This window comes from Gallinula chloropus, assembly GCF_964237585.1.
Source record: "Gallinula chloropus genome assembly, chromosome: 3".
NCBI lineage: Eukaryota > Metazoa > Chordata > Aves > Gruiformes > Rallidae > Gallinula > Gallinula chloropus.
Genome location: NC_140087.1, coordinates 106,365,329 through 106,385,563, shown reverse-complemented (window position 1 = coordinate 106,385,563; position 20,235 = coordinate 106,365,329). Strand labels below are relative to the sequence as shown.

At 38.1% G+C, this 20,235-nt stretch overlaps 1 protein-coding gene across 1 annotated transcript in view; it reads left to right on the top strand.

Annotated features, from left to right (window-relative positions):
- The window catches only part of MBOAT2 (membrane bound glycerophospholipid O-acyltransferase 2), a gene marked incomplete at both ends in the record, with an annotated part of 89,164 nt that overhangs the window by 5,723 nt on the left and 63,206 nt on the right, over positions 1–20,235 (top strand). The window contains 2 exons of the mRNA XM_084260997.1: positions 9,598–9,743; positions 12,888–12,965. Of these exons, the coding sequence (XP_084117123.1) occupies positions 9,598–9,743; positions 12,888–12,965 (224 nt within the window). The remainder of the gene's footprint in view (positions 1–9,597; positions 9,744–12,887; positions 12,966–20,235) is intronic.

Sequence of the window (20,235 nt, the reverse complement as noted above, 5' to 3'; positions counted from 1 at the left end):
GCACTGGATACAGTGTTGGAAAACCATCTATTAAGGATGAGAGGGGTATTTCTTCCTTGCACTAAATCTATTTAATTAAGGTTCGTGAGTATTTTTTGTGAGGATGCAAAGTGTAGAGCTACTTTAATTCTTTAATATTCAGGGTGGGAACAGTGGATTTTCATTCTGATACACCCAGTATGAAAGTGAATGAGAGAGTTTTTTCTCCAGTTTTTTGTGAAGCAGTGGAAAACCACAAAAACAATAACAGCCCAAGGTTTCTACATCTAAAATAAACAGTCTATCTGAACAGCTTGTAGGCACCTGCTTTGTTCTGTCAAATTGTTTTTCCCATCCTTGGGCAATTCGTTTAGGTGGCGTAACTGTGAGCACTTACTGACCTGTGTTCAAGCACAGTACAAGCCATTTCTGAATTCAAAATGCAGTTCAGAAATTACTACAAAAATCATGCAGTCCTGGGATGTTGAAGAGAAATAGTGGAATGACCAAAGAACAGGCTAATGAAGAAAAAACTGCAGGGCATGGGGAAGATGACAAGAGTCTCTTGTTTACTGAGTACATAGTTACCACTCTGTTGTTTTCTCTTTGTTTTTTGAGTGTTACTGCTGTAAATCTATTGTACCACAGCTATGTGAATCTTTTCCCTCAGTGGGCTTTTTCTTGGGTATGGTGCTGACTTAAAGTGAGAGTTTTGAAAACTCATAATGCTGAAATGAATAACTCATCTGGATCATTAGTTAACCCTGATATTTGTTGACTTTAACTTCTGTTTACCTGTTCCTGTGTTGACCTAATGAAGGACTGTGATAAATCCTTCACAGCCTTGATTATGGTGTGTCTTCTTCACGTTTACTATTTTGGCTAGCATGGACTGTTCCTGAGTAACATTTGCACAGTGTTTTTTTTCTTGTTTTCCAAACCTTGAACGAGGCAGTCTAGACTGTGGGTTGTTTTGTTGTCTTTTTTTCTCCTGGAAGGTGAGAAAGACCACACCTAGCCAGGTGAAGACTTGTTTATTCAGTGTGTGCATCTGTACAGTACTTATTTTAGAGAGAATGCTGTTGATGTTCTTCAGTATAGATATTTGATGGTCCTTCTTTCCTTTGGAAAGTACTTTGCGCTCAGTATTGTTATTAGTCTTCTAGTGCTCGTTTAAGTGAACAGAGCTGTTCAGCAGTTTCAATTTGTCTGCCAATTTAGATAAATGCTAGTTATGCCTGCATATTTTAAGTGATGTTTTCGGCAGCTAAGCCATATTTTGCAAAGGAAAACATCCGTAGTTCTGCCTTTTATTCTATATTTGTTTTGTTTGTTAATTGGAGTAATATGTCCAAAGGTGAAGAAAGAATCTGTTTTGGTTTGGCTGTAATGTTGTAATTTGCTGTAGCTGAGATTTTTGGTGTTTCTTTAAACTTGTAGCTGAAGTGGCCTAAGCTGAAGAAGCTACTCTTATTCTGAAACATGGCTTGTGAGCACAATGGTTGTATAACTACAGTGGTGTATTCTGTACTGGTAATGTTACCAGTCTTAATTTTCCTGACCTGCCTTCTGGCTGAGCAGTGCTCTTGATTCTACTGCTGCCTGTCAATCATTCATATGATTCATATATATAAATATATGTAAAGGTAATAATTCAGCGAAGACTGTGTCACTCAAAGTGGAGTGACAGTCCAGAGTATAACAAATGAAAAGCTACAAAGAATTTGAGGCCACCATGGGTCTGCAGGACTTTATTAGAAGGCCAGTGATGGCTACCAGATCTGTACAAGGTCTAGCCTATGTTAGTGAATGTTTATCTGTAATGGGCTTGAATGCAACAAGTTGCCTAAAATATTTTAATATGGAAACATAATTCTAAATGTTACTAATATACTGTAATAGAAAATAGAATTAATTTGAAAAGCTGTAACAGCTTGTCCATTTGTCCATTACTTCTGCAGCTTACTGTGTATTGCAGATGTTCACAGGGCTGCTGTTGCGGTGCTTGGAGACTTTGTAGATAGATGATTTCATGCAGATAATTCCTGAATTGGGAGGAGCAGGAGGATAATAGACATGGAGGAATAGAAACCGAGTTGAACAGTAGTTCATTCAAGAGCTTGGTGAAGTACTTTTTCTTTTTCTTTTCTTTCTTTTTTTTTTTTTTAAATTTTCCCCCTTTTTCCCTCCATGGAGAATACTGGGAACTGACAGTTTTAAACATGGGGAATATTTGTTTTGCTTGTTAATAAATTGATGACTGTTTTTACTGGATTTCTGCTGGCTATATGGACAACAGAGTGTTACTTTTTATGTTCTGTTGCCTACTGTAAGATAGACTTCAGTTTCTTGCATATGGGCAGAATATCATAGTACTGAGGCAGTTGTTAATGGAGAAAGTATCAATTTCTGTTTGCCTTTGCAAGGATACCCCCCACAGATGTTAGTTACTTTAAGTTTTTTTAATAACTGGGAAAGTGTGAGTAACTTGTAAAAATGTTACAAAATTTCAGGCACTGTAGTGGCTCTCTGAGCATTAAAATAACAACTTCTTGTTCAAATACACGTTTGAATATCTTTTATACTGCTGATACTCATGTGATGAAGAGTGGAGATTTTGAGGTTACTCACTATGTGAATGTGCACCACGTGTGTGATAAAAAGCCATGTTTCTGAGAATGCTGCATGCTGCAGTGAGCCTGGTTTTCTTTGGAACTGTGTTTTGCCAACATAATGCCAGGCTGTTGTGTTTTGCAGTTGTCAGTCCTCTTTCCATGCAACCCTTAACTGGCCAAACCAGTTTTTGCTTGATGGAAGCAAGTGATTCAGGTCCCTGTTGGTTCTGAGGAGAGGGAAAAAAACAAAACAAAACCCAAGCGTAACAAACCACACAAGCAAAAACCCCAACCCAGCATTCTTAGTCCACTTTCACTTTGAAATCAAACTTGATTCCCAGATTTTGGCTAGCCTGGTGAATAAGTAGCTGTTATGTGTGACATCTCAGTATCTGTGATGCTGAATCTTTGAGCCAGTCGGAAAGAACAATCTTCAGCTGACATCTTCACATCCTTAATGAATTAGCTTTGGTTGTTTTCACTACAAAATGTGTAGTTTTTTCTTTTATTTTGCATCTTTAGTTATATAGTTTTTTCTTACAGTAATTCTGAGTAATGATTTAGTAAGTCCAGTTTGAAAAAAACTTAATGATTTGATGCTCATTCATTACACAAAACAGATTACTAGTGCCTACCTCATGTCCTTCATGATGTTCTTTGCTCTCCAGCATGCTTAAGAATTACAGGCTAGCACTTGGATGATAATACTGGAAATAGAAATACTATTATTACCATATGTCATGACTGTCTTTGATGTTTTGGACTGAAATCAGCTTGGAAGGAAAGCATTCAGAATCTGATGAGTAGGTCCTTAGAGCTGCCAGTAAATTCATATGAAGAGGAAGTATATTTGTGCAACATTAAAAAGCTTTTGCTAGTATTGTTAAAGTTGACTACCATGAATAGTTGGAGTATGGACTTAAAAGAAGTAGCTGCTGTTAGAGGGGCTGTGCTCAGAGGTCTCATATGTCCCCTTCACATTGGGTACTGTATAGCTATGCAGCAACACAGTCTTTGCTGCATAGAACACACTGCCTTACCATAAACATCTCCCATAGTGATACTGCCCCAAAATAAACACTGCTGCTTATCTGCTTGCTCTTCATGTTTCACCTGTCAAGTGAGGTTGAGACTCCAGGGCAGCACTATTAATTAGTTACATTTTTTTCATCATGGAAGGTGCTGCTTGTTATTTGAACCAAAAATGCATTTGAAAGCATTGTCACAAAGTTTATGGTCTTTGATTTGAAAGAAGAATGCCTGTTCCTTTCAGAGAAGAGGAGTTCTCTGAATCTCTCCAGTGTTCTTTATCAGATACCTGTCTCTGGACTTCTTTTCCTGATGTTTCCCAATAAATTGAAAAAATGGCCAAATACTTTGATCTTGATTCTTGTCATGGAATCATGGAGTTGCTTCTTTCAGCTTTACTGTGGAAGCTGTTAATTTTTTTCTTTCATAATACCAGTGCAGTAAGTTTTAGGAATAGTTGGAAAATTGATCGTTGGTTTCAGATAATAGTTATTCTCACTCTCCATTTTTTAGTGGCTTGGCAGTAGGCAATTATTGGATAATTGTACAATCTGTTTGTTCTTTTTCTTTTATACTGGATGAAGGTTAGTAATTGGACAGAAGAAGATCCATCTGTACTGTTATCTGGTTGCTGTGGAGAAGCATCAGCTCTCCTGTATTAGAAGGAGCTTTTTGTGAACATCTGTAGATGTTTTTAATTCCTCAGCTGACTGTTTTGGTGGAAAAAGGAAATGGTTCTGGCCGAACTGGCAGTGAGAGTAAGAAGATACTGATGTTTGAGAAATGAAGCACAACTGAGGCCTCATTAATTGTGATAAAGTTTGGCTAATTTTTTACAAGTTTGTGTCAACAAATATGATGCCTGGAGAGGTTTGTGATTTTGCAGTGTTATTGATAATAAACCAGCCCTATAGATTCACAAATACAAAGCCTGAGCTCTAAGATAGGTGCTTATTTTTAAATAAAATGTACATTATTCTGTCTAGCTCTTGCAAGAGCTCCGCCCTTCAGAGTGTTTTTGTTGTTCATATTCTATTTTTTTTTAATGTCTTTTATCTCAAGTAACTGTAGTTGTTGAAAACAGGGACAATGGGAGTGCTGCTCAATGCACCTTGCTCACTCACCCTGTCAGGCAAAGCAGGGAGCGGGTGTGGTAACTTTGTTTCTCTGGTAGACCAAAAAAATAGCTATAGGCAATGAGACACACAGTGCTGGGAAAAAACCCTCAATCTCTGGCTGCAGAATCATTTTCTCCACAGGCTCTTGACTGTTACTTGTGAAGCATCTTCCATCTCAAAACTGTTGGTCTAGGCTCTGTGTGTGATCAGGTAGGCTTGAGTACTTCTGCTTGTATTTGGGTGACCTTTTTTCCAAAGCCTTATTTCAACAGCAATAAGAACTAAACTGCTGCCTTTTTTACTTCTTAACAAGCCAGCTTAATATGAAACACCCCCCCCTCCACCGCCCCAACAAAACCCCTACATCTGCTTTCATTCATTGCACGTGTGTTATTGAGGCCATGGGCATTCATTCCACTCTACAGGTTTGAATACTTTTTTCTTATGATCAGAGGTTTGTTTAAGATGAGAAAAGAAAGAAGCACAAAGATGAGGTAACTTCCAAAGAGTCTGCACGGGTCCTTGGCAGAAGGGACTAAAATTCCTGAATCTTACTTGGTGCTCTGCACACTAGATCACTGATTCTCTTGTGAGGTACTTCACAGTCCCTGCTCTTCTGAGCGCCTCTCAATACCTTGCTAGAACATGTAAGCAAAACTTTATGCAATCATGTTCCAACTTCTCAGTGGATTGTAGGCTGTGTTGGGCGGTATAATTAACTTGTGCTATCCAGTTAGGAATTATCTACAACAGTTAAATTCCCTTGCTGCTTTGGCTGCTTCTCTGAATGAGGCAATGCCTTCTCTGATGTTAAGTAGCAGGAGTCTGAGAGGCTTGGTTGCAATCATTGGCTTTTGATATTAAAATACAGCTGATGTGAAGAGGAAGCTGAGCCTAAAGTCGGAATTAGTGGATAAAAATTGCACGGCAGTATGTTAAAAATTAGTTTTGTAGGATAAATAATGTATTCTTCTCTATTTCTTTTTAACATTTATTTAAGAAATTCTTCAGTGCATGCCAGGGACCCACCTTTAGTTGGAATACTGACCTCATGAAGCTATTGCAAAGTTTACATTTATTTTATGCAGTCTTCCCACATTATGGACAGATCTGCATAAATGTGTCCGTGGGGAAATATAAGGGGGTTGTATTCAGTATAGGATGCAGATGGTAAACATTTAATGGGTCATAAGATGAGGGCAAGAACTGAGCAATTGTCCATTTACTGAATGAAGCAGAAATCCTGCTGGGGAAAATGGAATAAAGCAGCAGAAAGAATATTATCAGAAGTAGATCTGTATAAAGGTTAAACTGAAGCTGCATGGCTTTCAAATCTTAACTGCTGCATAGGTTGGTTTTACAAATGTGTATTTAGAACTTTGGAAGGATTTAATGTAATACAAGCCTGTAACATCATTGGTGCTTTGTAATCTGTATTTCTGTGTGCTGCAAGGCAAGTGTAAGGATTGGATTGGTAAGAGTAGAGAAGGAACACGAGGTGGTGTGTGAACATTGCAGTCATGCCTTCTCTGTGTTCAGCTATGTACGTATGCACGCTTTTTGGGAAGAGCAGTTTAAGGATACACACTGGTGGGTTTGGAGGCACTTATGAGGAAGGCTTTCCGAACAAGATTGTGTTGGTTGAGTTGTGTGTTTGTAATGAATTGGTATCCCTTGAAATTTTACTTGTGAAGTTGGTCTAAAGGTATGATTTTACTGCAGTTGTCAAAATATTCTTATTGGGGAAGGCTTGTATCTTTTGAGGGTTTTTTTGTTTGGTTGGTTTGGGTGTGGTTGGTTGTTTGGTGGTTTGGGTTTTTTCTTTGTTTGTTTAGTGGGATACTGTATTTAGATGTGGATTTGGTCGTTTGAATAAACAGCTAAAGTGAAAGCAAGTGGCCAGGAAAGGGCTCAGCATGTAGGGAACAAAGAGGGGGGCACCTTTCTGAGATTATTTTTGCATGTGTCATGAAGATTTTCCAAATTTCTAAATCTGCAAGCTCATCCTGATTTTGTGAAATTCCAGGTTGTTTGTTTTGCTTGTCTGCTCCTGTAGAGATGATGGTACAGGTCAGAGATGTGAAGAACTTCTGCCGTTTGCCATGGTAACAGTAGGAGCCAGGTGATGACTTCTCTTCATCCCCAGGTCTTGCTAGCTTACTTGGAGGGGTAGCCTGAAAAAGAGGAGCATCATGAAATGCCAACTGGCAAATCGTATGGAATGCAGCCAAAGCAGTGATTTCTTGATATTCATTAAAATCAGCAATGATAGGACAGTGGACAAGTTACTGCTTATAGACAGTTATTTCATGCCAATTTCTCCACTCTCTCTTCACTCCAGCAACACTTTACATGTTCCCCAGTTTTCTCTTCTGTCTCCATCCCCTTTTAGTCTGTGTAGGGTGTCAGTTCTTTGTGTCAGACATATGCTCTGTGGTACACATAGCATGATTTCTGTAATAAATATCCAAATGAAATCATAGAAGCACAGAATATCCTGAGCTGGAAGGGACCCATAAGGATCATCATGTCCAACTCCTGGCTCCACACAGGCCCAGCCAAGTCAGAGCATGGGACTGAGGGCATCGTCCAGATACTTCTTGAACTCAGTCAAGCTCAGTGCTGTGACCACTTCACTGAGGAATGGTTGATACTGAATTCATGGTTAATGACTATGCCTTAAATTTTTCTTTATCCTCTTTTTTAAATACATTATCAGTTAGCTTCCCTTTCAGTGGTTCATTAAACTTGAATGTTCTATATGAAACTTTTCCACTAGATCCAGAAACTCATTCTGAGTTATAAACCTCGCTCCGTTTCATTTGCATCATTGCTTATAAAGGAGAGAAAACAGGTCAAGTTATGCCCGGAAAGAATATCTCCTCATTCATTTAGGATTTTTCAGATATGTTAAAAGCATAATGTAAATGTGGGAGTAGGGGAATGGATGGCAAAGTGTATGTGACAGTTTAGGGAACTGCTCCTGGTAAAAATAACAGCCCTGTCTTCTGAGCCTCTTTCCCTACTAGCACTTAATGCTTCTGTAACTTGTTATTACAGAAGGTTTTAGAGTGGTTTGTAAGAAGAGGAATTAGCCTTGGATTTGCAAATGGGCAGTCTATGCAATTGTTACAAAGATGAGAGTTCTATAAGTAGTTGTTGTTACTTAACTTCCACTTTAAAGATAATCATGTTTGCCTGTTCTCACACCCTTACCTGTTATTATTGCCTGAAGCTTGTAATGAAGGGGTGGACTAGCTGAATTACAGTGCTAAAGGTGTGCACTTGTGTTGCTGCAAACATCAATATTAGGCCTACTGTCATGAATATAAAGATAGTGTTGTCATACCCTGTGGTATAAGTATGTATTTCAGCTAAGTGACATCAAACAGGCTAAACCACTGTTGTGTTAAGGACTAGTCAAGCATTCTGGATGTGCAAGTTTCTTGTACTGAAGTGCTTGTGACCTGAAGGAGTGCTCTCTAAGCTGTTGGTTGTGATGACTTGGGCTGCTCCAGTCATTTCGAGCCCGCGGCTGCTGGATGGGGCTAAACCACAGCACTATTAGACACAAAAAATTGTTAGGCAGTTTTCTATGGAAGAAAAAAAAATCCATGGAGTGGGAAATCTCTTCTGAATAAAGGAATTCATCTGTCTTTGTAGCAGTTTTCTTAGTGGTTGCTGTATTTGAGGAAATTATTTCTTTGTTGTACCCTTACTGTTAAAGTTTTTCCAGGCCACAGTCAGAACTTTATATTTTTTTAAACTCACTGGTTTGGTTTTTTAATTCTACTTTTACTTTCAGTGCCCTAATGTCTTTAAATATTTAATACACAAGAGATTTTCTATCTTCTAGAATAAATGGCCTGAAGGGAGAAGGACTTTCTGCAACTAGCCTACTTGAAATTAGAAGAAGAAAATCCAGTGTGCAACCAGGCTGTTTATCTGATTTCTTACCACTGAAGTGCACTTCGTTGAGCCTTGCTTCTGCACAGGCCACTGAAGTGATCTGCCAGTGATTTGTGGAGCTGATCTGTATTTCCAAGTCAGGCTTGCTTAAAAAACAGGACAGTCAGGTTTTTATTTGGTTTTTTGTTTGTTTGGTTGGTTTTCTTTGTCTTGGACAGAGTTAATTTTCCCAAGAAGCTGGGAATGGGACACAGCCAGGACAGCTGGCCCAAACCAGCCAAAGTGTTATTCCATACCATGATGTGCTCAGTTTATAATGGGAAGCTGGCTGGGGAGGAGGGATTGCTTCTGAAGGGCAGACTGGGTGTCGGGTCCTGGGCAGTGAGCATATTGTAGTGTGTATCATCTGCTTTATATATTTTCTAATTGGTATTGTCATTTTTATTTTCCTCTTTCTATGCTGTCTTAGTGAGCTGTCCTTATCCCAACCCATGAGTTTTGGCTCTTTCTTCTGATGTTCCTCCCTGTCCCACAGGGAGTGGAGGACTGAGTGAATGGCCATGTGGTGCATATTTACCAGCTGGGTTTAAACTGTAACATTAACCCAGGTCTTCATGTTATTGGGAAAGTACAAATGCTTCCATGGTTGATTTTATATATATATGGTTTGGTATATAGAGAATTTACAGGAAGATAGCTTTGGGTTTTTTCTGGATTCATGCATAGTTTGCTTCTACAGGTTTGATTTATCTTAGCTGCTCAGGGGAGCACTGTTTTGTGCTTTATGGAGCCAGGGGGTTTTGGGAAAAGCTCTTTGAGATTGTCATGCTGTGGCGGGAGCAGTGGCAGGGCCAAAGGTTCTGCAAATTGCTAACAGTGTCTGGATATTTCTGTTCATTTTTAATACATAAATGTGTGAGAATTTTTTCTTTTCTTTTTTTCTGCAGGTCAACTTTGTAGTGTGCCAACTGTTTGCCTTGCTTGCAGCTATTTGGTTTCGAACATACCTTCATTCAAGCAAAACTAGCCCATTTATAAGACATGTTGTTGCAACCCTCCTGGGCCTTTATCTTGCACTTTTTTGTTTTGGATGGTAAGTTGCACTTAAATTTATTTTTCAGGAACTTGCAGACTTTCATTTCTTGTTTGCAGGAAAGCAAAGCTTTTTTATGAAGAACTCTATTGCCTAATTCTGGGTTTTTTAGCTGTTGCAACTGTATAGAAAGTAGCTTAAAATTTACTGATGCAGTGCAAAAATTTTGAAAGATTTTCCATTTGCAAACCGGTAACTCACATACTGTCCTCCTGTGGTTTTGGGAGGATGGAACAGGTGCAGCTTATTTAAGTTGTACCAGGTTTTCTTCTGTAAGCTTCCTTGAGATATGATCCCTTGAGGCATAGCACAGGTGTGATGAACATAATTTATCTTAAATATTCATTGCATGCAATAACTTCCTGTGGCTTTTTCTGAATATTGAACGTAATTCTTTATAGGAAGAGTGGCTGAACTGCAGTACTGATGATGCTCCTAGTAGTCTAAAACACCTGGAAAGGAGCTGGCCTTGATTTGAGAGGGTTTCTGTGGCTTGGTTTTTTTCTTTTACATTTCAGGCGTGATGGTGGGGTGGTGTGTTGTTTGGGATTTTTCTTTAAACACTAATTTTATGTGACTACTGTTTTCACATCTTGATCTTTTCCAGTGTAGCAGGCCAAAACATTATTAGGGCTAGTAAAAAGTATGCATTTAGTTTGGTGAATCCATTTCTTTCAAAATTAGTGTACTAAATGATACTCATCTTTTCAAGCTGGTTTAAGATTAATAAAGTCCCAGTTTGTTTTAATGCATGGTAAACATTGTGCTTGCTCAGCTAACTATATGGAAGATTTATTTGTACTGACTATTGTAGATATTACTGAGCTGGGGGAATGAACCAAGCTGTTGTGCTGGTGGGAAGGTGCCCACCGTGTGTGTGCATCTATGTCTGGGCACACACAGAATATGTATAAATAAATCTTGGAATTCCAAGCCACAGATTTGGTGTCTACAGTGGCATGTTGAAGAAGCTCCTCAACATTAGTTGATCTGTCCTACTTTTACATTTAGGGAAAGAATAATCAGTAAGTTTTATTCTTTGGGTATATGTGTGCAGCTTACTAGTATATGCAATTCTGTAACTCCCACACATTTCTCAAACTTTTGGCCATGGTATTCTGCTTTGAGAGAGTGTTCTGATGTCAAAGGTTTCCAGTAGCACAAAATGAGGAGGATGATATGGGAGACAGGTTGATATGGAAGATGGTGCTACCGTGTGTAGTTTTTGTGATAGCTGTTTAAACTGCTTTGCTAAAAGGTGTTTGTTTTTTTCTTACAATCATGGAACTAAAACCTTTTTTTAAGGAAGAACATAGTTTGAGATATTAAAAGTACACTTTCTTAGAAAGCTGCTACTTGTATTGTGCTTGTGCCAACTCTTCTTCCCATTGCTTTAGTATGTATTTATACAAGAATGTTTTTTGAGGGTTTGGTTTGTTTTCCCTCACCCCTTCTCAAGGAATGAAGTATACATACAGGTTACAATCCCATGGTACACCTTCAAGGACTCTTCAATTGAGTTATAATGGGCAAGAGGGAAAACAGTAAGAGTTTCTATTATAGTGTTTATAGTAAATGTAGATTTGCAGATAATCTATGAAACTAAATGTGGGAAATAGTTTGGAATCTGCACCCTTTTAAGACTAATAGTTGTAATGTCCTCTTCAATTTCAGATGTGCTAGTTTTCAGTCACATTTAGTGCTTGTGATGGTGATGTGGGACAGGAAGAAAACATATAATTACCTTGAGATAACAGCAAATAGCATAAAAAGCCTAGAATACCCTTTTTATGTAGCTAAAATTTACTACTGCATGTTGTATTTAAATGTATCCCTTTTAATTTTGGAATCAGCAATCAATCATATTGCTCCTGTTAAAAACTCTGAAAGAAATATTGTCAGAGACTGTAATCTTGATACGGTACTCTGCGTCAACCCACATTTTCCCAGGCTTTGATATAGTGTGTCGCTTTTGTTTAAGAAGCAAACCTCTTAATTTTTTGTCATTTATTAATGCCTGTCTTTGCTGCAGTGTTGAAATACGTGGCTGATAGGAAAAGAAAAAAGAAAAACTGTGTTGGTTGGTTTTTTGGGTTTTTTTAATTGGCAATTGCTTATATTAAACGTGAGCTTCAATTTTGGGTAGTTATATCTTAGATAAGATTAGTTAGTAGGGAAGCATGGGATCATATGCAGACTGGATCACCCATAAAAAGTCGAGATTTTCAAGGTCAGTTAATACTGAAGTGAATTGTTTTCATTTCGTCCATTGTGTAGGTTTTGTCAGATTTCAGCTGGATAGAACTGGGTTTCTTGTTGAAAGTCTTTAATGGCATTTCCTTATTAATAGATGAGGAATGAAATTAGGAAATTGCTCATGATAAGCTGAAAGAGAACAGTATCAGTATAACAAAATAGTAGCTGCTTTTTAGGCTGCTTTTTGGGGGCTTTTAGCATTTTGTCTCCCATAAATGCCAAAACACCAGTGGTTTGGTAGCTGTGGTGGGAAGGTGTAGAGCACAAATAGGGAGAAGAGGTTAGAGTACCCTGATGAGATAAAACTGTGGGTTATTAGTGTTTAGTTTTTATGGTGTTTGGTGAGACTGTTATCACCACCATCCCTTTATCAATTACTGATGACCTGGGGCAAAGAGACTGGCTGGTCAGAGTTACCATGTCTATTGACTATGAAATCTTCCCATATATTGATATTGTGGATACTAAGATATGATTGGTCCTATCTGAGAGACTTAGTGTTGTAAACAGGTAAAAAGGTGATTATGGCCATTGAACCACAGAACATCCATGTTACTTACACATAAAATAACATTCAAGCAGGAAAGAGTTGTTGTATTTGAAGTGTTATCAGCATTTACTATATTCTTGTTTGTAAGCTGGAGCATCCTAGCAAAGTCTATGGGTTTTGTTCATTACTGCTGTCTGTGCCACGCTGAAGCAGGGAGCTCCCAACAGAAGGCAGAGCTGCAGAAAACCTCAATGGAACAAAAGGGTTTTTGGAAGCAGTGATGGGGTTAAAATTTGACAGACCTCTTTAATTTCATGTTAAATAAATAAATGCATGGGGTTTATGGACATCAATGAAAATGCTGTGGGGGTTTAATTTTTTTTTTTTTTTCCCCCTAGGTATGCCTTACATTTTGTTATACAAAGTGGAATTTCCTACTATATCATGATCGTAATAGGAGTGGAAAATATGCACAAGTAAGTTTTCTATTATCTCTTTTTTGTTGCTTTTACAAGAATGCTATTTAGGGTTTTTTTTGTAACTGTGCACATATGCCATGCTTCTGGCTGTATCATAATATTTCAGTATTTGAATTCTGCTAACCATGGTTATATTTCCAAGAGCAAAAATTGTTTATTTGCATATTTTTCCCAAGTTTTTTGGAAAAGCTTGTTAAAATCGGTAATATTCCACTGAGAGTTTTTTTGTGTCTTCAGCATTTTGCTGGTTTTGGTCACTATTTAATCATAAATAATCCTAGGTGTTTCACAAATGAGTTAACTATCCAAATATGATCTGATAACAGCCAGTGCTAGTAGAAGGAAGATGTCTGAAGGGAACAGAATTTGTGTGAGAGAAATCTTTAGGTAATAAGTGTGTGTTGTTTCTTTTTTTTTTCCTTTTGTCTGTATGTTTTGCAAGAATAATGCAGTGTGAATGCTGCCTTAGGTTAAGAATACAATTGTAAATATATATAGGGTATTATTTTAGGTTTGCTTGAGTGCCTGATTAGATCAGCAGTATCTGAATCTGCAGAGAGTAGCACTTGTTTCTCTTTCTCAATCATTCTTAAAAGTAGCAAAAGCATTTATTTTATTACTGTTTGCATATGTTTTACTATTCCACTAGTCTAAAGATCAGAACTAAATTAGGTTCCCACTGTGTTAATTCCTGCCTGAATGTTTAGTAAAATAGCAAATCCTAGCTTGAATAGGTTCCTGAAGTACGTGAGGCTGTCAGGAAAGATGTTGGTAAAAGAACCAGAAAGGAAAATTGCTTTACACAGGAAGGAAGCCAGGGTGGCCTTAGTTCGTGATCCTGCCCATTAGAACACTCTGCTGCTTTACAGTCTGCTGTTGAATATGATTTTATTGACTTGTGAAATATGCCTATTAGGCTCTTATTGTCAGGATTTTTGACAAAGCCTGACGTATCCAAACTACTGCAGATGTGAGAGGACTTTATTTGGTTGGATGTCTGGTTTATGTTCTGAGGATTTATTTGATTAGGAGTTGTTTTAAAGCAACTTGTTCATATCCATTTCTGCTTAGACATGTAACAGTGTAAGTAATAACTTCTGTGGCTTAGTATTTTAAGATAAATTATTAATGCTGTTAAATGCTGCAAAGGGAGGTACATGAAGGAATACTTTTGTGCATAACAAATCATGTAGGTTTCTTGTAAAAGAAAATCTAGCAGTGGTTTACTCTGGCAGGTAGGCGTGTGTATTTAACATCCCTGCACTGGAGCAAGGGAACTGGCTAGTTCCTGATCCTCCCAGTTCGTACCAGTTGGTTTAACTGTGCGGCCTGCTCTGCTGAAATGTCTGCTGTGCTGTGTGTGTTCCCTGTTACTCTTTTGTGCTGCTCAGGTGGGAGGGTAAATCCTGAATTTGACTGCTGGGCTTATGTTTCTCTATCATAATATGAATCAATATACCCACTGCATAAAAATAGAAAGCTCTGCATTTGGAGAAAAAATATGTAGCAAATGGAGCAATGTGTTACTTCAAGTTGTGGACAATGCTTGGATGATGTATGGGAAGCTCCAGGAGGCATTTCTAATAGATAATTCAGGCAAGACTGTACAAGGTTTGCTCCCTCCATTGCCACAGTATCCCAGGAGGGATGATGCCTCTTGGTGTCCCTATATGTCTGTGCCTCTAACTGCAGGCATGCATCATTTACTCTTAATTTTCTCCTCTGAAAATATCATTTACAGATTGACAGTCTGAAGAAACTAATGTGAATGACTTCCCTCCCCATCTAAGGGTCCGTCTTGAGGCTGCAAATGTGTCTCATGGAGCCCAGGGGAGATATAAGGCTGCTGTATAGAAGGATGCAGCTGGTCTCAGGACTGGAGAAGATCCCTGTAAATATTTTACTGGCGTTTGTGTGTATACAGCTATTAAGAATACCTGCATTAAGTATACCTGCATAGCTCAGATTTTGGGACTGACTTTGTATGCTGTGGAGGGACCTGTTGGCTGGAAGTCTTAGTTAGGTTACCTGCATTGTCCATAAGCTTCTTAAACTTTGAGACTATAGCACGTTAAATATATTTACCTGATGTGCATATGGATTCAAGTGATTCTCTATGGGTAATCACTTGGTATTGTACAAAATATTTTTGTCTATTGCCTAAAATTGTTCAGTGAACTAAGTTCCCCTCTTCTCCCTGCCCTCGTTGCTGTACTGCAGATTTTGGAGTGTATGGATTAGGAAAACCATTCTCTCCTTCCTGCTTCCCCTCCCACCTAATACAGTTCCTCAGCCTCTTTAAACAATGCTCCAACAAGTAAGAGACAACTGAAGTTCTTAGACTGCTTATCAATTTAGCTGGTATGTGCTGGGTATACCAGCTTGCTTTACCATCTGAAGCAAGGAGAGGTTTTTGATAAACTTCTCCATTCTCCAAAACAGACTTTCAAGTCTGATATTGATACTTTTCTAAACCTCTGTTGCTTTCTTAATGTGCTTCCACTGCATCCTAAAAGTCTCTGCTCTACAAGATTCCTACCTTTGATTTTCCTGAGGGGACTGAACCTTGTGCAGCTCTTGCCTATAGCTTGTTCTTGACAATACAAGCTGGATTAAAGATGAAAGGATTGAATAACAGAAGAGGGAGGGAGGGAGGGGAAGAAAAAGGTAAATCCCAGTGCGGGGAGCGTCAGGCGGCAGCCAACTGAACAACACGACAATCCTGACCGTATTAAGATGGAAGAAAACATTGCCTATTTATTTTAACAACATTTTGATTAGCACAGCTACCTGATACTTACAGTAAAATTGATCATCTATTTTTATACTTGTATTATTTAAGTGGTGGTACTTTAAATAAAAGGTGGAGTGGTAACACTGTCACTCCTAAATCATTCAAAAGCTCTCATATTTTAATTTGTGACTAAGTTATTTTAATATTTATTTGGTGCTTTCATGGCTCAGTTAATTGTGAAACTGAAAAATGTGTTTAAACAAGTTCTCAATGCAAATGAATTTGCATTTGATAAATGATGTGGTGCTTTTTTTTTTCTTGGAAATTCTTCTGTTTGTTCTATGGCTGTGAAATTTCTACTTGTATTAAAAGGCAGAACTATGAATGGCACAAAGCTTTTTTCTTAAAGCATTTGGCTACTGGTAGCTAAGAGCTATGTAAGTAGTGCTTCTGCAGGGGATTTGATGACAAGGTTTTTATGGTTTCTAGGTAACTCACTTTTGACTTGATTGTTCATTTTATGGTTGGTAAACAGTGTCCCTCAGGATGTGGAAAATAAACCTGTTTATTTAAAATAATTCCTGTTAAATGGTTCATTTGAACTTCTTAAATGTGCCAAGTTTATCACTTAATTTTACATGTTGTTCATGTCCAGCATCTTCTGTGTCGTGCTTGAAGTTACAGGACAATACTTTTCTTGATCCAGAAGTCTGGAGTTGAAGTACTAAGACTTAAGGAGGTTATTTCTGGCTTTAGAAAAGAAAAATCACTTTTAATGAAGGAGCCAGATACCTGAGATGATTAATAGCAATGAATACTTAGTGAGCTGAAATACCTGTGTGTCACAAGAGTGACACAGATGATGAAGTGACTGGAGTATCTCTCCTGTGAGGAAAGGCTGAGAGAGCTGGGACTGTACAAGCTGGAGAAGAGCAGGCTCAAGCAATGTATGTAAATACCTGGAGAGAGGGAGCCAAGCTGTCAGTGGTGCCCAGTGACAGGACCAGAAACAGTGGGCACTAACTGAACATAGAAGATGCTGTCTTAACAGCAGGAAATGTGGGGTTTTGGGGTTGTTTTTTTGTGTGTGTGTGTGGTTATTGGTGGTGGGTTTTTTTACCTGAAAGAAGTTGTGGGGCAACTTTTCTTAAACAGATTGAGAAGCTGTCTAGACCGAAGCCTGGGCAGCTGTTTCTGGGTGACTCTGCTTGAGCAAGAACCAGATCACCTCCAGAGGTCCCTCCCAACCTCAGCCATTCTGCGGTTCTACTTTATTTTGGTGCATGTACAATTCTTTGTCCTGTACCTAAGCTCATGTGAGCTGTTTGGCCATGATAATATAAAGACATACTGAAATTAAGTAAACAAATGTTACTTCTAACAGGTCTGACCCCTGTGGAGGTGCTTCCTGGTCATCCCTTGCCTTGGCGTTTGGCTATGTTAGCCCTCTCCTAGACAGAGCCGGGACAGAGCAATGTCTTGTTCCCCTTCTCTTTGCTCCTTGCTGGGGCTTTGACAAACAGTGGGAGATTTGTCAAAGGAGGGCTGGAGGAGACTTTATGATTTGGTTTTAGAAATCTCAGATGGAGACAAGTAAGTCTTGTTCATCTGAGTGAACTAATTCACTCAGCATGTTAATTGAGGCACTTAATTTGTCAATTAGGTCTTTAATAATGCTGAATGATAGACAGGGTTGACTGCTAGTAAACCTACCGTTCAGATTGCTGTGCAAATTGTTAGGTATTGTTTAGAAGTTAAGGTTTCAGTGATCAGACAAACCACTCTTATTCATCATCACTTCATTCATAAGCTGAAAAGATTTTTGAAAATGGGAGTTGGGCTGGGTTTTTTTTACTGACTTTGAATGATCAAGGTAAACGTAAGTTTGAGTTGTTTGGCTTTTTTTTTATTGCTGTCTGCTTTTGAGTTGATCACAGGTGCCTTAATCTATAAAGAATGTACATGTGGATAAAGACATTTTATCTGCAAAAGAGGATCCAATTCAACATCTAAAATTAGTCATAGTCAAATCAACGGACTGAAATAATATCAAAGAATCATTAACAATTTGACTAAAAAACTATCAATTTCTAATCATTTTTAACAAATCTAGGATTGCAAGCCTGCCAATACTCTAGTTCTTTGAAGGCGCAAAAGGCAGCCAGGCAACTGTAAGCTCTCTGGTCTAACTCCTCAGTTACAGATGTGTAATTTATTTATGTAGCTTGGATAAAAATGTCTGATACACAGGTAGCTGCCAAAGAACAGTGAGCATAGCACTGAGAATATCTGGATTCAGCATCTGAAGTAGTAGCTGTGATCTGTTTTGCTTATGCAAACACAAGTTTTGTGTATTTCTGCTGCTACAGCTAGTGCAAATAAGATAAATTTATTTGAAGTTAAGAAACTAATTGAGCTCATAAATATTAGGTATGTTTTTTGTCATTCAGCCAAGGATAAATGCAAGATGGGGGAAGATGAGATCTACTGGTTCTGTAGCCTTAAATAACAAAAGGACTGAAAAAAACCAAGTCATTTCAAGCTTTTTTTTGTTGATGTCTTATCAGATCTATGGCAAATGCAAAAAAAAAAAAAAAAACCCTTGAAACGTTATAAAGTGTGTATTTCATTAAAAAGCAATTAAAAAGCATCTTTGTATAGATGAGATTCCAATACATATTAAACAGTATACTTTCTACAGTATGCACGGAAATCTTATCATCCCCTGTTAGAAATAAACACCAAGGCTAATGAGTGGCTGTTATTTAGTAGCATGTTTCAATAGCTATCAACTAAGAAGAGTCAGTCTTCCACTTTTGAAGCAGTGTCTTTTCCTAAAGGAAAAGGATTGCACTTGTTGGTGTACCCCTGAGAAAAGGTAGATGGTCATTATATTTATCTGTCTCTGCAAAACCAATGTTGTAGTTAAAATAGCTAATGCAAATCTTCAATATATAAAAAAGATCATTGAAGGGGTTTATTTCCAGAAGTAGTGGGGAGATTGCAGAATTTTGTCTCCTTTTAGTAACCAGGATTAAGGAATTATTTTGAAATAATCTCATGTGAAGAGCTATAGCAATGATTTGAGGGACTGAAACCAAGTCAAGGAACTACCAGACAGTGAAGTATTTAAATTTGAGATTAAAATTCAGAGAATTTCTATTTTACTTGGTAAAGCATTACAAAAACTTATGATAATGGTATTGAAATGGTGTTGTTTTCCTTTGGATGGAAATTTTTCTGCTGTCAGAAATACTAGTATGGCTGTGTGCAGAAGGGTGCTTCAGCTCTCTAGTTGAATTGGCTAGTATAACTTTTTTAATAGCAAAGCACATAGTCTGGTGGCTAGATGCTCTTCCTAGTTGGATAAAATCTTTGAGGTTTTTCTTGTGTAATGGCAAAGACTTTCCTTGTTTGTATGCAAAGGTCAAAGATAACTTTTTTCTTTGAGAGTGTAGTTTATCTTATATATTTAAAAAAGTTAAAACCAGAGTTAGAATATAGAACCATCGGCGATAACTGAAGCTTGTGATCTGAAGTCGGCTTTGTGTTTTCATTAATATTTCTCATGGCTGTTAATTTTATCCTTAGCTGCCAAGCTGCTTCTTTATATGATTAAAACAGATGATCTACTTGAGAATATTTTGAGTTAGCTGTGCAGACAAGAGTTTTGCACAACTCAAATTCCTGTACCCTGCTGCTGCCACCTTGGCAATATGTGGAGATAGGACTTGCATGGGGCATATCTTACAGGGTTTTTGAAGTTTAATAGCTGCCTCCTACATGTGTTTTGCATCAGTTCTACATCAAATGGCTCATCAACCCACATACAGTTTAAAACTGACCTACCAAATTTGAAAAACAGAACAACAAACCCCTCTCTATCCTTGCTTACTTTTGTGGAGGTTGGAAATTGAGATTAATAGTGCTAGAGGCTTTGTTTTTTGCTTGAGTGTGCTTTATTGACTTATTTATTGTCATAATTTGTTATGCATCAGACTTTTGTATTCTGAAGAGTGTGAATGGAAACACTGGCTTAGCACCAGGGAGTGATTCTCTGTGTGCTGAAGATTTGGCTGTTATAAAAATAGCCATTGAAATGGATGGTTGTGTTCAATGACTGGAAGAGTGAGCACTTGTTGAAGTAAACAGCTGTAAAGGAATTTCCTAATCCTTATGAATTTCTTTTGAAAGTATTTGTTTTAAGTAGCTATTAGAAGTTTATCCACTTTGATAACTTCCTGTAACTCTCTTGGCTGTGTTTGGCTGGAACACAGCACATTCCTTAAAGCAATCACAGAATGGTTTGGGTTGGCAGTGACCTTTAAAGGTTATCTAGTCCAACCTCCCTGCCATGGGCAGGGGCACCCTTCACTTGCCCAGGTTGCCCAAAACCCCATCCAACCTGGCCTTGAGCACTTCCAAGGGCATCTACACCCTTTCTGGGCAGCCTGTTCCAGTGTCTCACCAGACTCACTGTGAAATATGTTTCCTTTATACCTAGTCTAAATCTACACTCTTTTAGCTTAAAAC